At 36.8% G+C, this 14,131-nt stretch overlaps 1 protein-coding gene across 1 annotated transcript in view; it reads left to right on the top strand.

Annotated features, from left to right (window-relative positions):
* Positions 1 to 14,131, top strand: part of SYNE1 (spectrin repeat containing nuclear envelope protein 1) — a 319,748-nt gene that overhangs the window by 77,126 nt on the left and 228,491 nt on the right. The window contains exons 8-12 of the mRNA XM_075035971.1: positions 687 to 883; positions 1,025 to 1,134; positions 11,300 to 11,407; positions 12,198 to 12,335; positions 13,508 to 13,672. Coding sequence (XP_074892072.1) covers positions 687 to 883; positions 1,025 to 1,134; positions 11,300 to 11,407; positions 12,198 to 12,335; positions 13,508 to 13,672 — 718 coding nt within the window. The remainder of the gene's footprint in view (positions 1 to 686; positions 884 to 1,024; positions 1,135 to 11,299; positions 11,408 to 12,197; positions 12,336 to 13,507; positions 13,673 to 14,131) is intronic.

The raw sequence follows: 14,131 nt of genomic DNA on the forward strand, positions 1-14,131 counted from the left end.
TATTCAGTTCTGATTACTTTCTCATTGTATAATACTATTTCTTGATAATTTGTGTTCATTTTTTAATGGACACATAAGTGTCCTGGGTGTATGAAATTATAGTATCTCTCATGCTTTTGGTAAGAATATAAAGAAATTTGTGTGTTACATTTTCACCTGAACAGCAGTGATGTCACTGTTCATACTGTTCATGCTTTCATTTTAAAAGATAACAGATTAATGCAGTCTTTTTTTTTTTTTTTTTTTTTTTTTTTTGGTATGATACTGATGTGTACCTAACTGAACTGCAGTAGTTATAATGGAGGGAGATATGAAGTGGTTTATAGTGAGGGAGAGAATAGTGAACGGAGCTGTGTACATCCACAGACTGTGTGTTGTACAAGAACCTCGAGAACCTTGGTGCACTTCATTTGTTCAAAATACCATTGGCTTATTGCCACTAGCAAGCCCACTGGAGACAAATACAGTACGTATATGACAAAAAAGTCTTGGATCTTCATAAGCAGAAATGAATTTGTGCAGTGGATGGATGGAGCTGTAGTTGACCTGATTAGCATTGCAGGAACAGCAAGTGGTTTAGGTTTAATGATGGGTAGCTGCTGGATGGAGCACCTTGTCTCCTCCCCTATTTCATCTAGTCCTGATGTTGTTGCAAGTCACTTTTTTTTCCCTTTCATATTCTTTAGGCAAGTTGGAATTGAAATCAAAGATTTTGGACAAAGTTGGAGGAGTGGTGTTGCATTTCATTCTGTTATTCATGCTATCCGCCCAGATTTAGTGGACATGGAGAAAGTAAGGGGAAGGTCAAATAGAGAAAATCTGGAAGAAGCCTTCACACTTGCAGAAGCAGAACTAGGAATTCCGAGGCTCCTTGATCCAGAAGGTACCTGATGTGTAGTTGAAAAAATTTTGAATTACTTGCATGGGTTAAATCAGATGTGCTAATTCATAGTGTTTAGATACTTAAGCAGCATTTTGCGCCATTCAGCTAAAAATTAATTTACTGTGTTCTATACTTGTCTAGATGTGGATGTTGACAAGCCAGATGAAAAGTCTGTCATGACCTATGTAGCCCAGTTTTTGAAGTACTATCCTGATCCTCATCATACAGTGACTGACATGCAGGAGAATGACGTAAGTTTCTTTTGCATAACTATACAAATCAGTTTATCATGAGGGGGGCTTTGTAAATACATTTTATAGCTTTCTTATAGTTTATTACGTTTCCTTTTGATGAGCAGTTCAAGGGGAAAGAATGCACAATAAGAAAACTGAGAAAGATTAAAGGAGAATAGGAGATAAAGGAGAATAAAGGAGCAAGTGTTGCAGATGTTTACTAGTAGATGGAGAAAATAGAATGGTGATCCTACAGAGATTTTCCTATTTTCAGCAGCAGGAGCCAAAAAGAACACAAACAGTTACTGTAGATAGTAGCAAACCAATGGATCCTAAAGTTCCCTAAGAGGTTTTCAAGCATAACACCAATGAGGTTGCAATAATTTGTTACCTGAAGCAATGCATCACTTCTGTTTCTATCACACTGGGTTTCTGGATAAGAACAAGAATAGTCCAAGAGATGCTTAGGTATAGTCTTTGGGCTTTTAGGTTCTGGAGGCAGTTACAATTTTGGCACAGGTTTCTTTTCTATTGCACAGTGATGTTTGAGTATTTGCGCTAAGGAATTGTTTTCAGTCATGGTTTTTTCTTTTTCTTTTTTTTTTTTTGTGTCCGTGTGTGTGTGTATGCTCTAGTACATCGGCTTTGCACTAGAATGGCTATACTCAGTGATGCCAAGTGATCATGACTCACTTCCTAATCCTGATAATTTGCTTTCTTCATGGCAAACACAGGAAACACTGCTGAGACAATCTGCTCAGCCCCAGCAAGAGAGAAAGAGGAAGCACTTTATATCTGTGTTTCTTTGCATTCCTGACAGAGCTATAGAAGGGCTTTGAAAGAAGTGAATCTCCTTCCTTATGGCTATGTGTGGCTAAAGCAGCTGTAGCTTTGCTGTCCAATTCCAGTGCCTGAGCACCGGAATTTTTCATTTTCCTTGCTGCAACATTGTTCTGAGGACATACGTTTGCCCATGCCACAGCATCCCACTCAGCAATGGGGCTGCTGAAGCAGAGGGAGTGAGCACTGAAGCCTCATGATGTGGCCTGTAGCAGGCTAAGGCAGTCCCGCCATCTCCATACCATGGCACAGAATGCAGTTTCTGCTGCCAACAGCCTCGACCAGGTCTGCTGCCTGTGCTGGGGTTGGTTTTTGAGGAACAGCCTCACCATCTTCTCCTGAGATTTATGCAGAGACAATGCAGGAGAATGCAGGACTTGGCCACTCCACACTCTGCCTGCCTCTGGCTATACCCACAGAGATGACAGCACATGAACTGTGAAAGGGAAACTACTGAGTTGTCTCCAGAATTCCTAGTGAATTACTAGGAAGTGAAACAACAAAAATTCATCAGTTTGATATGCTTAGCTCAAGACCATTTCTTCTTCCTAGATATTGCTAAGATATTCCAGTAGCAATCCAGGTGAATTTTGGTAGAACCACTGGTCCCCTGAATGTCACACTGCAGAAATTAGTAATTCCCAGACTTTGAGAAGAAAGTAAGAGTTTGAGGTTGCACTAGATTTCTTATGTCATCGTTCTTCATTTCCTTGAGGAAGAACTATATTCCTTCTCACACTAATGATGGAATGTCTGGCAGTTTGAGACAAACTCCACTTCTCCAGTGGAGTCTCCAGTCAACAATAATGATGGGGCCCTCAATTTTTTCTGATGCAAATTCTGCTAATCCATATCTGGAGAAATTCTTATCCCTATCAGGCACCTATGTCCTCCTCGCTCCCTAGTCCTGTCCACCATAACTTCCAGTTCCCTCACCCCGGTCATCGTACAAAATGATGACCTCATGGCATGTGACAGGTTGATAGGAAAGAGATCTGGATGGATCCAGGCCAGTAAGCAATGCACAAAAAGTCCAGGACCCCAAGCAGTCACTGGCCCTGAAGCAGTGAAATACATAGAAAAAACAGCACAATGCTTTCATCTGTTTGGGACCGGATAGATACAAGCTCTCAAATGGCTAAGCTTTTGTCACCTGTTGTCTTTTATTACTATAAACTTTTGTATTTCTGTCATATATCACCAAGAGAAGCTTATTTTGCACTTGGTGCTTTACTTATGACTTTTCAGGGAGAATCTGTCAAGAGAGAATAAGATTTCTCATACTCTGAACTTGCATTTTAAGATATTTGATCTGTTCTCAAGAAAATCATAATGATAGGTTTGGCAGACTATCATAAACAAATTCCAAGAAATGCTAGGACCTTAGTTTACACAGTTCCATAGGGGAGGGGGAAAGAAGCCAGGAGTTAATGCAGTTGATCCTGTTGACTGCAGGATACCTAGGTAAAACAAGATGTCCAGATAAGCCTTGGCAAAATAAGAGTGTCATACATATTATATGATACTCATAGGCAGATTTTAGTGCTGAAAACCCAACAATGCAGTTTAAAAATATACAGACATAAATATTGCATTCCATATTTATACAGTATTTGAAGGGAAAATTGAAAAGTCTCAATCAAATGTTTCATAATAAAATATCCTGGGGAGTTTTTTTTCACTGAGTGCTTTCACATCTTTTAGCCCAAATTCTTAATTGCATATGGGTTGGTGAAAATTAGACAAAGGCTCATTTAAATCACCAGGTTAAGTAAGGCTATCACAACAGCAGATCCAAACTGATACTGTTGCCAGCAGCTCAAGGGAGATTGCCAGCTGGTGAGGACACACTTGGAACACTGTGTCCAGCTCTGGGCTCCTCAGTATAAGAGACCTGAACATATTGGAGAGAGTCTAATGAAGGACCACAAGGCTGATGAAGGGACTGGAGCATGTCTTCTATGAAGAGAGGCCGAGAGCTGGGGCTGTTCAACTTGGAGAAGAGGAAGCTTAGGGGGTCTTATCAATGTTTATAAATACCTGAAGGGAGGGTGCAAAAAGGACAGAGGCAGGCTCTTCTCAGTGGTGCCCAGTGACAGGACCAGAGGCAATGGGCACAAACTGAAACACAGGAGGCTCCCTCTGAACTTCAGGAAACGCTTTTTCACTGTGAGAGTGCCTGAGCCCTGGGACAAGTTGCCCAGAGAGGTTGTGGAGTCTCCATCCTTGGAGATATACAAAAGCCAGCTGGCCATGGTCCTGGGCAGCTGGCTGTCGGTGGCCCTGTGTGAGAAGTGCAGTTGGACCAGATGACCTCCAGAGGTCCCTTTCAACCTCAAGCATTCTGTGATTCTGCAATTCTGTGGTATTATTTAAGAGCACAGTTGATATATTTAAGACTTCTTTTTAATGAAACAGTGACAGTAGAGGTCTTCTTGTAATGCAAGGGGAATGCTCTTTTCTAAATGGCATTATACAAGAAAGGAGATTTAAATTCCTTTAAAAAAATGGAAAAGTGGATTCTGTTTATAAGAGCAAGAACTATTTTCTTTAGTACTTCAGAAAACATTCATGAACTTATCATTTTGCAAATTTAGGGGAAATCTTTGTTGGTAGAAGTGACTGCTTGGAATCATAGCATGGTAACTGACTTTCTTGACCACACAAGCCATTTAAATACCTTTTTTTAACCCCTTTCTGCACCCATGGTTATTCTGGTATTCGCCTTGCTAAATTAGTTGACTGGAAAAAATGCAAAGGAGAGAGCACTTCTTTTCTCAGTGCACAGAGTTGGCAGTGAATCAGATACAAGATATTTGTGTGACTTTATAATCCATTTAGATTGAAAACTCATTTGATCTTTTTCAAGAAGTGTTGTCCACAGGTTCTGTTCTAGGTATACAAACATATGCAAGATCAGACCAAACATGTAAGATCGGTTCATTTGAAGATAGTCTTTTGTGTTTTGTGGAAACCAAGTAAGTGAATTGGATGCCCTTGTGATCACCGTATCTAACAGTGCAAAGTAGAACAGTATCTATTGCCTCTTTCTTCCCTCTTACAGACCTGGAGCATCCATGTCCATCATAAAGCTTTCCGTAGGAATTTTGCATTATTTGGTTAGTTTACTTATTAAGGACAGGATTTATCCATCTTTAAGAATCTAAACACAAGGTACTTACACTCCACCTGTAATCAGCGAGAGATAGACACTTCTCCAGATGGCATCTTTCTTAAGATAGTGCCCTAAATAAACTGTCTTCTGGAATTTCGTGTTGCATAGCATTTCAACAGAGTTAGAACTGACTCAGATTAATCCTTCCCTTAGGTAATGATAGATAAAATGTTGTTGGTAGCTGATTAAGAAGAAATCTAGGCATGCTCTATATTTTTGTGACCGCTATAATTCCCCTATTCCTAGCCTTTCTCTCTTCCCCCTGAAGTCTAGTATAAGGAAATATGTATCACAGAATGGTAGAATCCAGGTACCTGGGAGAAATAACTTTGCAAGAGTCTTATCCCTTAAACTCCTGGAGTACTCTTAATTTCTTGTTTTCCAAAACTAAGCACTGACTTGTGTTAAGTGCCTGCTGTAGAATGAGATGAGTTGGGCAGTCGGTGCTAGATGCAACTGTTTTTTTTCTATTTGTCAAAAAGAACTGAATGAGTGACTATCTATCTCAGTTGCAGATGCCTACATTTAGTTAGAAGAATCTTACTTCAGAGTGGAGTGTGTCTGGGTGGTTTCTGATGGGGGGAGGATTTCTATCCTCTCCCCCTGCCCTCCAGCCAACTCAGCTGCCACTGTGTTTTCTCAAGATGTGTTGTCCGCACAAATTCCTCTTCAGTTTCCCTCCTGATTTAATGCTCAGTTTATAAGGAATTTGCATTGGAAGAAGTGGAGTAAAGGTTGAAGCTTATCCCTTATTTGTGGTTCAGAGGGAACAGCTATTTGCATGGGCATTTCCAGAATTAAAAGGGATGTAATATCTCATGCATGGACCAGCTATGCACATACGTGAACTCGTGTAGTCAACACATCTCAAAGAATCACAGTTACTCTAAGGTAAGTAACTATTTTTCCAGATAAAATAAATCACGTACTGACTAGTAATCTGGAAATCAAATCTAATATAAAAACTACTTCAGTAGATGTGATACAGACACATGAACCTGATAATATTTTAAGTATATCTCATATTCTTACACATGTGGCTCTTTTATTGTTCTCTGTGGACTTTCTGCTTCCTTTGCTTTATTTTGTTTGCATCTTTTTTTTTTTCCCTCCTTCTTCTTGTTTTCCCATTTGTTCCATATTGCTAGGAACTTCAAGAAATCCCAACTTTTGTCATTTCTTTTATGAAATTTAAGGTAAGGGTAATATGCTCCAGAATAATTGCTTGAGTTGGACCTTTCATGCTTGTTATCTGTTTTTATCCTGCACTTATTTTACTTCAGATTTTGGGTGGGTTTATGTACATTGGTTTGCTAGCCTTATGTTAATCTTTCCAAAAAAGCAAATAGGTGAACATAATGAGTCTAAGTCTACTTTCTTACATAAGCTGATCCTAACAGCCTAATGCTTAATTTTGCAAATAATTTCACAGAAATATTATAGAAAAGCAAGTCAACTTTCCTATAATAAATCTCAGACTATGCTTTTGGTTTTCTAAAGTATAGATATAATAATGAAAAAATAGATTATGGATCGATGTTTCTACTCATCTAAACTCATTTTAGATGGATATTTTTGTATGTCTTTAGGTTTATAGAGTAGATACTAGATTGTATATATGATTGTGTTAGTGATGTATGTGGACTGTGGGTTGGAAGGAGAGAGCATTCATGTGTAATTGCATGATATGCACTGCTTCTTTTCACATAAATTATTATGTTTTTAAAAATACATTTTTTTAATCATCTTGGACATTTAGATGCTTATAATTTTCTAGTACTAACTGAGAGAAGTTCAGAAATCTAACATGGAGTATTTGAAATGAACAATCAGATGTGAAACTGGAAGACTGCAGAAGTGAATATATTATGAAAAAAATAACAGGTGTCACTGCAGTCAGTCAACAGTGTTTATAGTTTGACCTGATTCAGTTAACTACCTTGGTTCCACACCCATATTTTGTGTGTGTTTTTTTGTTTTTAATATATAAGCAATAGGTTATTTTCAGGTAAGTATGATCAAGGGTTCATCTTGTATTATGTATATCTAACTAGTGATATGTGTTGAAGCAAAGATTAATACCGATAGCAGAATTATTCCCACTTTTTCAGTGCATTCAAGTAAGTTTGGGCAGCTTTAATGGGACATTGTTGTACATTCTTAGCATTACACAGCCCCAGTGCATTGCTGCTTAAACTAGCGAAGATTTGAAGTGGTAAAAGCTCTGTCAATTTCTTTATCTTGGTATAAATTTAACTACAGTGGAAGCACACTTTGAAGTATTTCTGATGTAAAGTTTTTATCTTCTTGTGCTCTGATGAGCAAGTAATTCAGAAGATAATCCTGTCACCTCCAACATCTTTATGCCAGCAGAGTTCCTCAATATAAGAGGAATTTCCTGAGCAGCAGTTGCAAAAATAACTTTCCGAGCTCTTCCAGTGATTTACTGTCTACTTTTACATATAGGCATTAATAGCTCATCCCAGAAGATGATGCTTGGCTCAGCATTCACCATGCATCTGTGATACTGTTGTCAGTGAACAATTTCCAGTAACATATATACAGATATACATCCAGTAACAAATATATAAGGCAGAGGTTTCAAAAAGAATAGCATAATTAATTTAATTTGTGTATAAACATTTTTAAAGTGACTTGATTTTCTCAGCACATAGGCAATACAACAGTTCAACATACCTGAAAAGCAGGTGACTTATTTTTTTTTTTTAGATTTAAAAGTTCACATTTGAAAATTCTATCCTGGCTGTGCCTGAGAATTTGAAGGTTCACCTGGTTTATAATTACATATTAGAGAACACAACAAAGTACTCCTTTTCCAGTCCATAATTAAATTTCTCGAAACACAGATGTGTATTTTTAGCTCTTCAAACACCAGAATATTCTGTATTTTATGTAATTCTCAAATTAACTCTGGCATATCAGTTAATAAAATAATGTTTTGACCCTGAGTCTGATTTGAAAACTTTCCTTGTAAATTTAAATTGTACCCCCGTATCATATTGGAACTCATAAACACTTTTCTCTAATTACCCTCTTTGATGTTCTTTGGCAGTTAAGTGCTCCAGTTCTGTTCATCTCTGCAAATCAGTGAATATTCATAGAATTGTGTCAGGATAAATTAATACTTTAAAATGCTGTTTGGAAGTAGCATGCAGAATAAGTAACAGTAGCTTAGACAAACTGAAATAAATGTGATCAGAGATCAATGATCCTCATACTGGGGAAAGCACAAATAGTTATAATTGTCCTAGGTAGCTTTGATGGTTTATGTTCTGATCTGTATGTTACTTCAGATGTACAGGCTTTAGAAAATAGTTTACATGTCTGTAACAATATCCTTTTGATACTTTTTTACTAAGAGTAAGAACCACTAGGCACTAATGAAAGTCTTGTTTTAAAATTAAAATCTTGTTTTAAGAATGGTAGCTCATTCAACCTGGTGTTGGTGACAGATGCCTTGGTGTCTAAGACAGTGAATCTTTTATGTCGGTTACCCAAACTGAGACTTTAAAATGTTTCTGTATCAACCAAGGACCATTGAACCAAGTTTGCAGGTGATAAGTGATGCACTGAACTGGAAACCTGTGAAAATATATGAATAAATAAATAAAATGCTTATCATGCATTGTTGCTCAATGTCTTTAATGGCATTCAGTTAGGTAGTTACTGCAACACCTACAAATTCTGAAATTAAAAAAAGGTAAACAAAATATTGTCGAACTAAATAGTTAAAAAAAAAAAAAAAACACCACAGAAAACTCAATGCCACCAGTTAACTTTATTTTTTCAATTAATGTCAGAGAAATGGTATGTGATTTAAGAGAGGCACGGGTGTTTGTGTTCTTTACCTTCAGGTACCATAGAGGTGTTCTTGATCCTGGTGATATTCTATTTCAAAAAGATTTGGTCAGACCAGGTTTTAGCCATTATTAAATTTTTAAGCTATGTTGACAGGAATCTTGCAAAATACCTATTTTGTTCACATTGCTGTATGAACAGTTGCAGCCACACAGATGCTCTTATAAAGATTTACCTTAAGGAGGTGCTCCTCAGCAGTAAGAATGTGAGCCATCGAAGAATAAAAGCTAGTGTTTTACAAAACTGAATTTATAGTGTGAACTAAAGGAAATATACAGAACACTGTGACACACTTATTCTCTTCCTGACTTCAACAATATCTTAAAGTTTCAGTTAGTAGGATTGTTATAGGACTTTCAATCCGTTAAGATGCATAGTTTAGTATTGCCTTTATGTAGCTGACAGCTAAATACTAATAGAGATTTCAACAGTCTCACTAAAGTTATAACTTCTAATGAATGGAGTGCATTTAATACCAAAATTCTTTTTTTGATAGCTGAATGAGTAAAGAATTCTCTCTTATTTTCTTCTCCTCATAGGGGAGTAGTCCTGGCTTTGCTGTTTTCTCAAAGAATCTTGATGTTATTTTTCCACACACAGAGCCAACTATCAGACCAGAAGAGTAGGAATTTTATTCTCCTTCTCTATATTTAAATTATTTCAGAAGTTGGAAGTACTGGGAGTTTTGGCTTCTTGGGACACTATGTGCAGTCAAGGAAATCCCAGCATTACAAATAGCTGGAGCAAGGAAGTGTCGCATGTGTCCTGTACTGTTTCTCAGGTACAAGCTTTTGGCGAGTGTCAGAAGACAGGAGCATGAGCTATAGTGAACTTTGTTCCAGTACAGCTGCTCTAATAACCTTGCTGCAACTACCCAGCTAAAAATTTACGTAGCGAGTTAACAGATGTGATACCTGTGATATTTGCACAATCTGTTGTGCAAATGCTGTCCAATCAACCACTCATGTTTTGAGTAGAGGATCAGTTAAGAGAATTGGTAGAAAAACTTCAAAGGAGGTTTTCTTTCCTGTCTGAGGATGCTGTCCTTTCCTCAGCTGAAATGAAGCAATAGCTCTACATTTTTTAAATCAGTAAGAGAAGTTATATTTTACATATTTAAGGCAGCTTTCAAAGAAAGGAACCATAATTGGCTCCTTTCCCAAGTTAGGATCTTTTCTTATAAGAAAGTACTTTGTTTCTTAAGTACAGTCAGTGGCTATTCTTTTTTATCACATGGTCCAGTTTTTCTTCTCTCATGTAATGCTTGAAACTTAATTACTCATTTTAGGTGATTAATTCATTTGATGTGGTGTTTCATTTGTTCACATTATGTAATAGATCTGTTTCTGACAAATTTTACAGTAATATGGTTTCTTTGGTTTCAAAGAGTAGCTTCTGATTAACAGCCAGCACATATGGTTCATTGGTTGGAAATCCAAGACAGACATTTTGTATCCTACTTGATTAGCCTGCTTACACAGTGCACCAAAAAAGTTTCTGTTGTCTGCTAACCTTCTTATATAACATGCTTACAGACCTGAGATTTCCTGTTAGTATTTTTCTATTCACTGCCAGGTCACTGAATTCTGCAGAGAACTTTGCAGCCCTGCAAAGCAACGGTGCCATGACAGACTGAAGTGTTAAAGCAGAACTGTAAAACAGATATGCTGTTCTTCAAAGCCATAAAATGGCATGGAAGGAAAAGAAACTGAATACAGTTTTCTTTTCATTTTCCTTGTTAAAACATTCTCTATCAAAATATTTTGCCAACTTCTGAACTTGGAGCTTGATGTCAAGGATTGCCCTGAAGTCACTCAGAAAATAACTTGTTTTTTCAGCAATAGCAGACCAGATAATAAAATGGTGGTAAAAGATGATAAAATCCTCTCCTGTCTCAGCTCAATTAACTTTTACTGAAAACTGACTCTGCAAATATGTGGAAGACTAAAATTAGCTGTTGTGGTATATTTAAAGGACTTTGTGTTAGTTTAACATCAGATGAGAACTGCAAGTAATATCTCTGACACTGCAATGTCCCAAATTGTCATGATTTCACCGTTGTAAGACTCATGTCTAGATGCTGAGTTCTCATCTTAACACTAAGGAAGTGCTTTTCAGTTAGACTGTATGAAGATAAGTCATGAGAGAATTGGGCCCAGATGTTCCATTGGCTGTCACTACAACTAGTGACCTTTACTTGCTAGAGAGATGTTAATTTCTGGGCTATATCTGATACCTTTACTAATAGGCTGCAATGTTTTTTGTGTGTGTGGTTGTACTAAATCATAGAAGGAAGACAGACTGATGCTGAGAGACCTAAAGGTGTGGGCAGAACAATTTGAAAGAGACTTAGCCCGAGCACAGGTGGCAGAAACAAGCTTACAGGAGAAATACCAGGTAAGCAGTAGGGAATATTTTGTATGATAAGACAGTATTGTCATCATTATGTGTAAAGTACTGCAGTATTTTATGCAATCTGTATATATGCAAGTCAATTTACTGTAGTTTAAAGAAATAAGGACACAAACTGTCTTGGCTTTTATTGGTGGAGGAATTATAATGTCAGCTTCAGCTTTGCTACGTAGGACAGTGCACAGATGGTTTACCTAACACAAAGCTTTTTCTAGCAGCGTGAAGAAGGACTGTCCTAGTTAGAAGTGAGCATGTGTCTGTACAGTCCTTCCAGATCCTGAGTGATATAGCTCAGATGGGAGGTATGACTGAAGGCTGGTTGAGGTGACGGGTGGAGAGGACAGGGCTTAGAACTTCATTTTTACCCCTCTCTCAAAGGTTAATGTCTAAATCAGCAATATAAATTTTGACCTAAATTTTCTCCCGAAACTCAGCTGTTCTCTAAAAGCAGCCACTGTCTGTCACAAGTAGCATTTAATCCATTTGCTAGTTATCTGATCAATTATTATTTCCTTTCACATAGGGTTCAGGCATCTGATAACTAAAGGGACATAAAAAAGTCCTACCTGTATTTCCCTGGAGGGTTCTACAGTCTATTAAAACCTTTAATAAAATGCATTTCAGTGTAAATATACAAGTTTACTGCTACTTCTCTTTGGGAAGGATTAGGATTTCTATCAGCACAAAATTGTCATAGGTTGTAGTACTCCATAAATGTTGAAGAATTTAATTCTTTGACTCTATGCTACATTGATTTGATTTTCTCTTTGTGCAGTCTTTTAAGCATTTCAGAGTACAATATGAGGTAAAAAGGAAACAGATTGAAGTTGTAACCCAGTCATTAAGGAAAGATGGTAAATTATCACTTGATCAAGCTATGGTGAAGCAAGCATGGGACAGAGTTTCTTCCAGGGTAAGTTGAAAATTATTATGCTATATATTTTTTATTAAATGAAGCATGAGAATTTAAAATCATTAAGACACCTGTTTGCTATTGATTTTATTAGGCATTAGGAACCTAAAAATGGACCAGGTTTCTAGCACTGTTAATTTATTTTGCATTTGTTTTGGGAACATTTACTGCACTATCATCTTTAATATTGCTCAAAGACAGAATATGAACTTTAAGAAAAAGACTATACTTGAGGTTTCCCTTTTATTTGAAAGTATGTTAACAGTGCTTAGCCAAGTTCAAAACATCATTGATAAAAAGCAAAGTATGCACAATGCCCCTTCAAAATGCAATGTTTTAATGTAAATTGCTAGTTATCTGAGAAATTTTAATATAACACTTTTTAATACAACTAAAAAACAAATCTGTGTAAAACTGAATACTTTATCAATAAATGAAGCTGTAATGCTATTTTTGACCTGGTTGCAATAATAATAAATTAATATTAGTATTTGTGGTAGTAATTTTGTAATAATTGAATGAAAAATCCCAAGCGACTTACATTGTTTGTCCCAAATAAGAAGGTTTTAAATCATCATTACTCAGTCTATATTCATGGATTTTATTTATGTCATATATTTAACAGAGGATCTGTTTAAAAACATTCTGGAGGTTTGACATAATTTTCATTATTTTTTCACTCCCGTAACTGGGATTGGCAATAAGACACAGTATTTTACTGCTGTATTCTTGACTCCACAGTCCTTTGAGACTCGATTGCACTTTACACATGGAAAATATGTTCAAAATGAGATAAAAAGATTTTATGCAAGAGCATGAAATAAATAACATTGGGTGGAAGGTCTCACATCCCTTTCTGTGCCTATTAACTGATGACATTCCAGATCTTTAGCTTGTCAGTTTTTGCAGTTTAAATGTGGTCAGTTTTGTAACTCAGTTGCCATTCTGGAAGGGAAATATATGAATCAATGAATCCTTAGAGAGATTTTGTTGCCTGTGAGAATGCTATAATTTCAGAACTAATGTGAAGTTATATACCTAGGTTTATGTCTCAAACATACTCTATTATGTGGGGTTTTGGTCTTACAGTATAAAGTCTGATTTTTCTCAAGATACATGTTTGTATAATTAAGCAAGCAAGGAAGTTCAATCCTCTTACTTTTATTTCCTAGCTACTTGATTGGCACATACACCTTGATAAATCTCTTCCTGCACCTTTGGGTACCATAGGTGCTTGGCTCTATAGAGCAGAGGCTGCTCTGAGGGAAGAAGTAACTATTCACCAAGCTCATGAGGAAACAGCAAATACAATACACCGGAAGCTTGAACAACATAAGGTAGATGTACATGCATTCATTCTGTGCATTATATGTCATTGTTTCCAAAGCTGTAAATGATCCCTACTATACAAAGAAAGATTATTATTTATAGTTTCTGTGGGGAGTGTCATCCTGATGGTAGCTAAAGCTGTCTTCTAGTGATGACTTGAACTGTGATATCTGTGTATCTTACAAGCAATATTAAAAATTGCTTTTGAATGTTCCTGCTTCTTCTATCTGAAAGATATCCGGTATCAATATTTTAAATGTTCCCCTATTCTGGGATTTCTGTTGAGTAAAAATTCCATGCAGAGCTCACAAGCTGGGTACATTGGTCAACCAATATGAACTTATTAGGTGAAATAGGAAAGAGAGAGCAAGCGTACTAAGTGTGCTGATAGTGCAGGTGATATGCACTGGGGAAAAAAAATAAAATCAAGTGAATTTTCATAGTGTTGTGATGACAAATAGCATAAG

The sequence above is a fragment of the Buteo buteo genome, chromosome 9 (assembly GCF_964188355.1).
Source record: "Buteo buteo chromosome 9, bButBut1.hap1.1, whole genome shotgun sequence".
Taxonomy (NCBI): domain Eukaryota; kingdom Metazoa; phylum Chordata; class Aves; order Accipitriformes; family Accipitridae; genus Buteo; species Buteo buteo.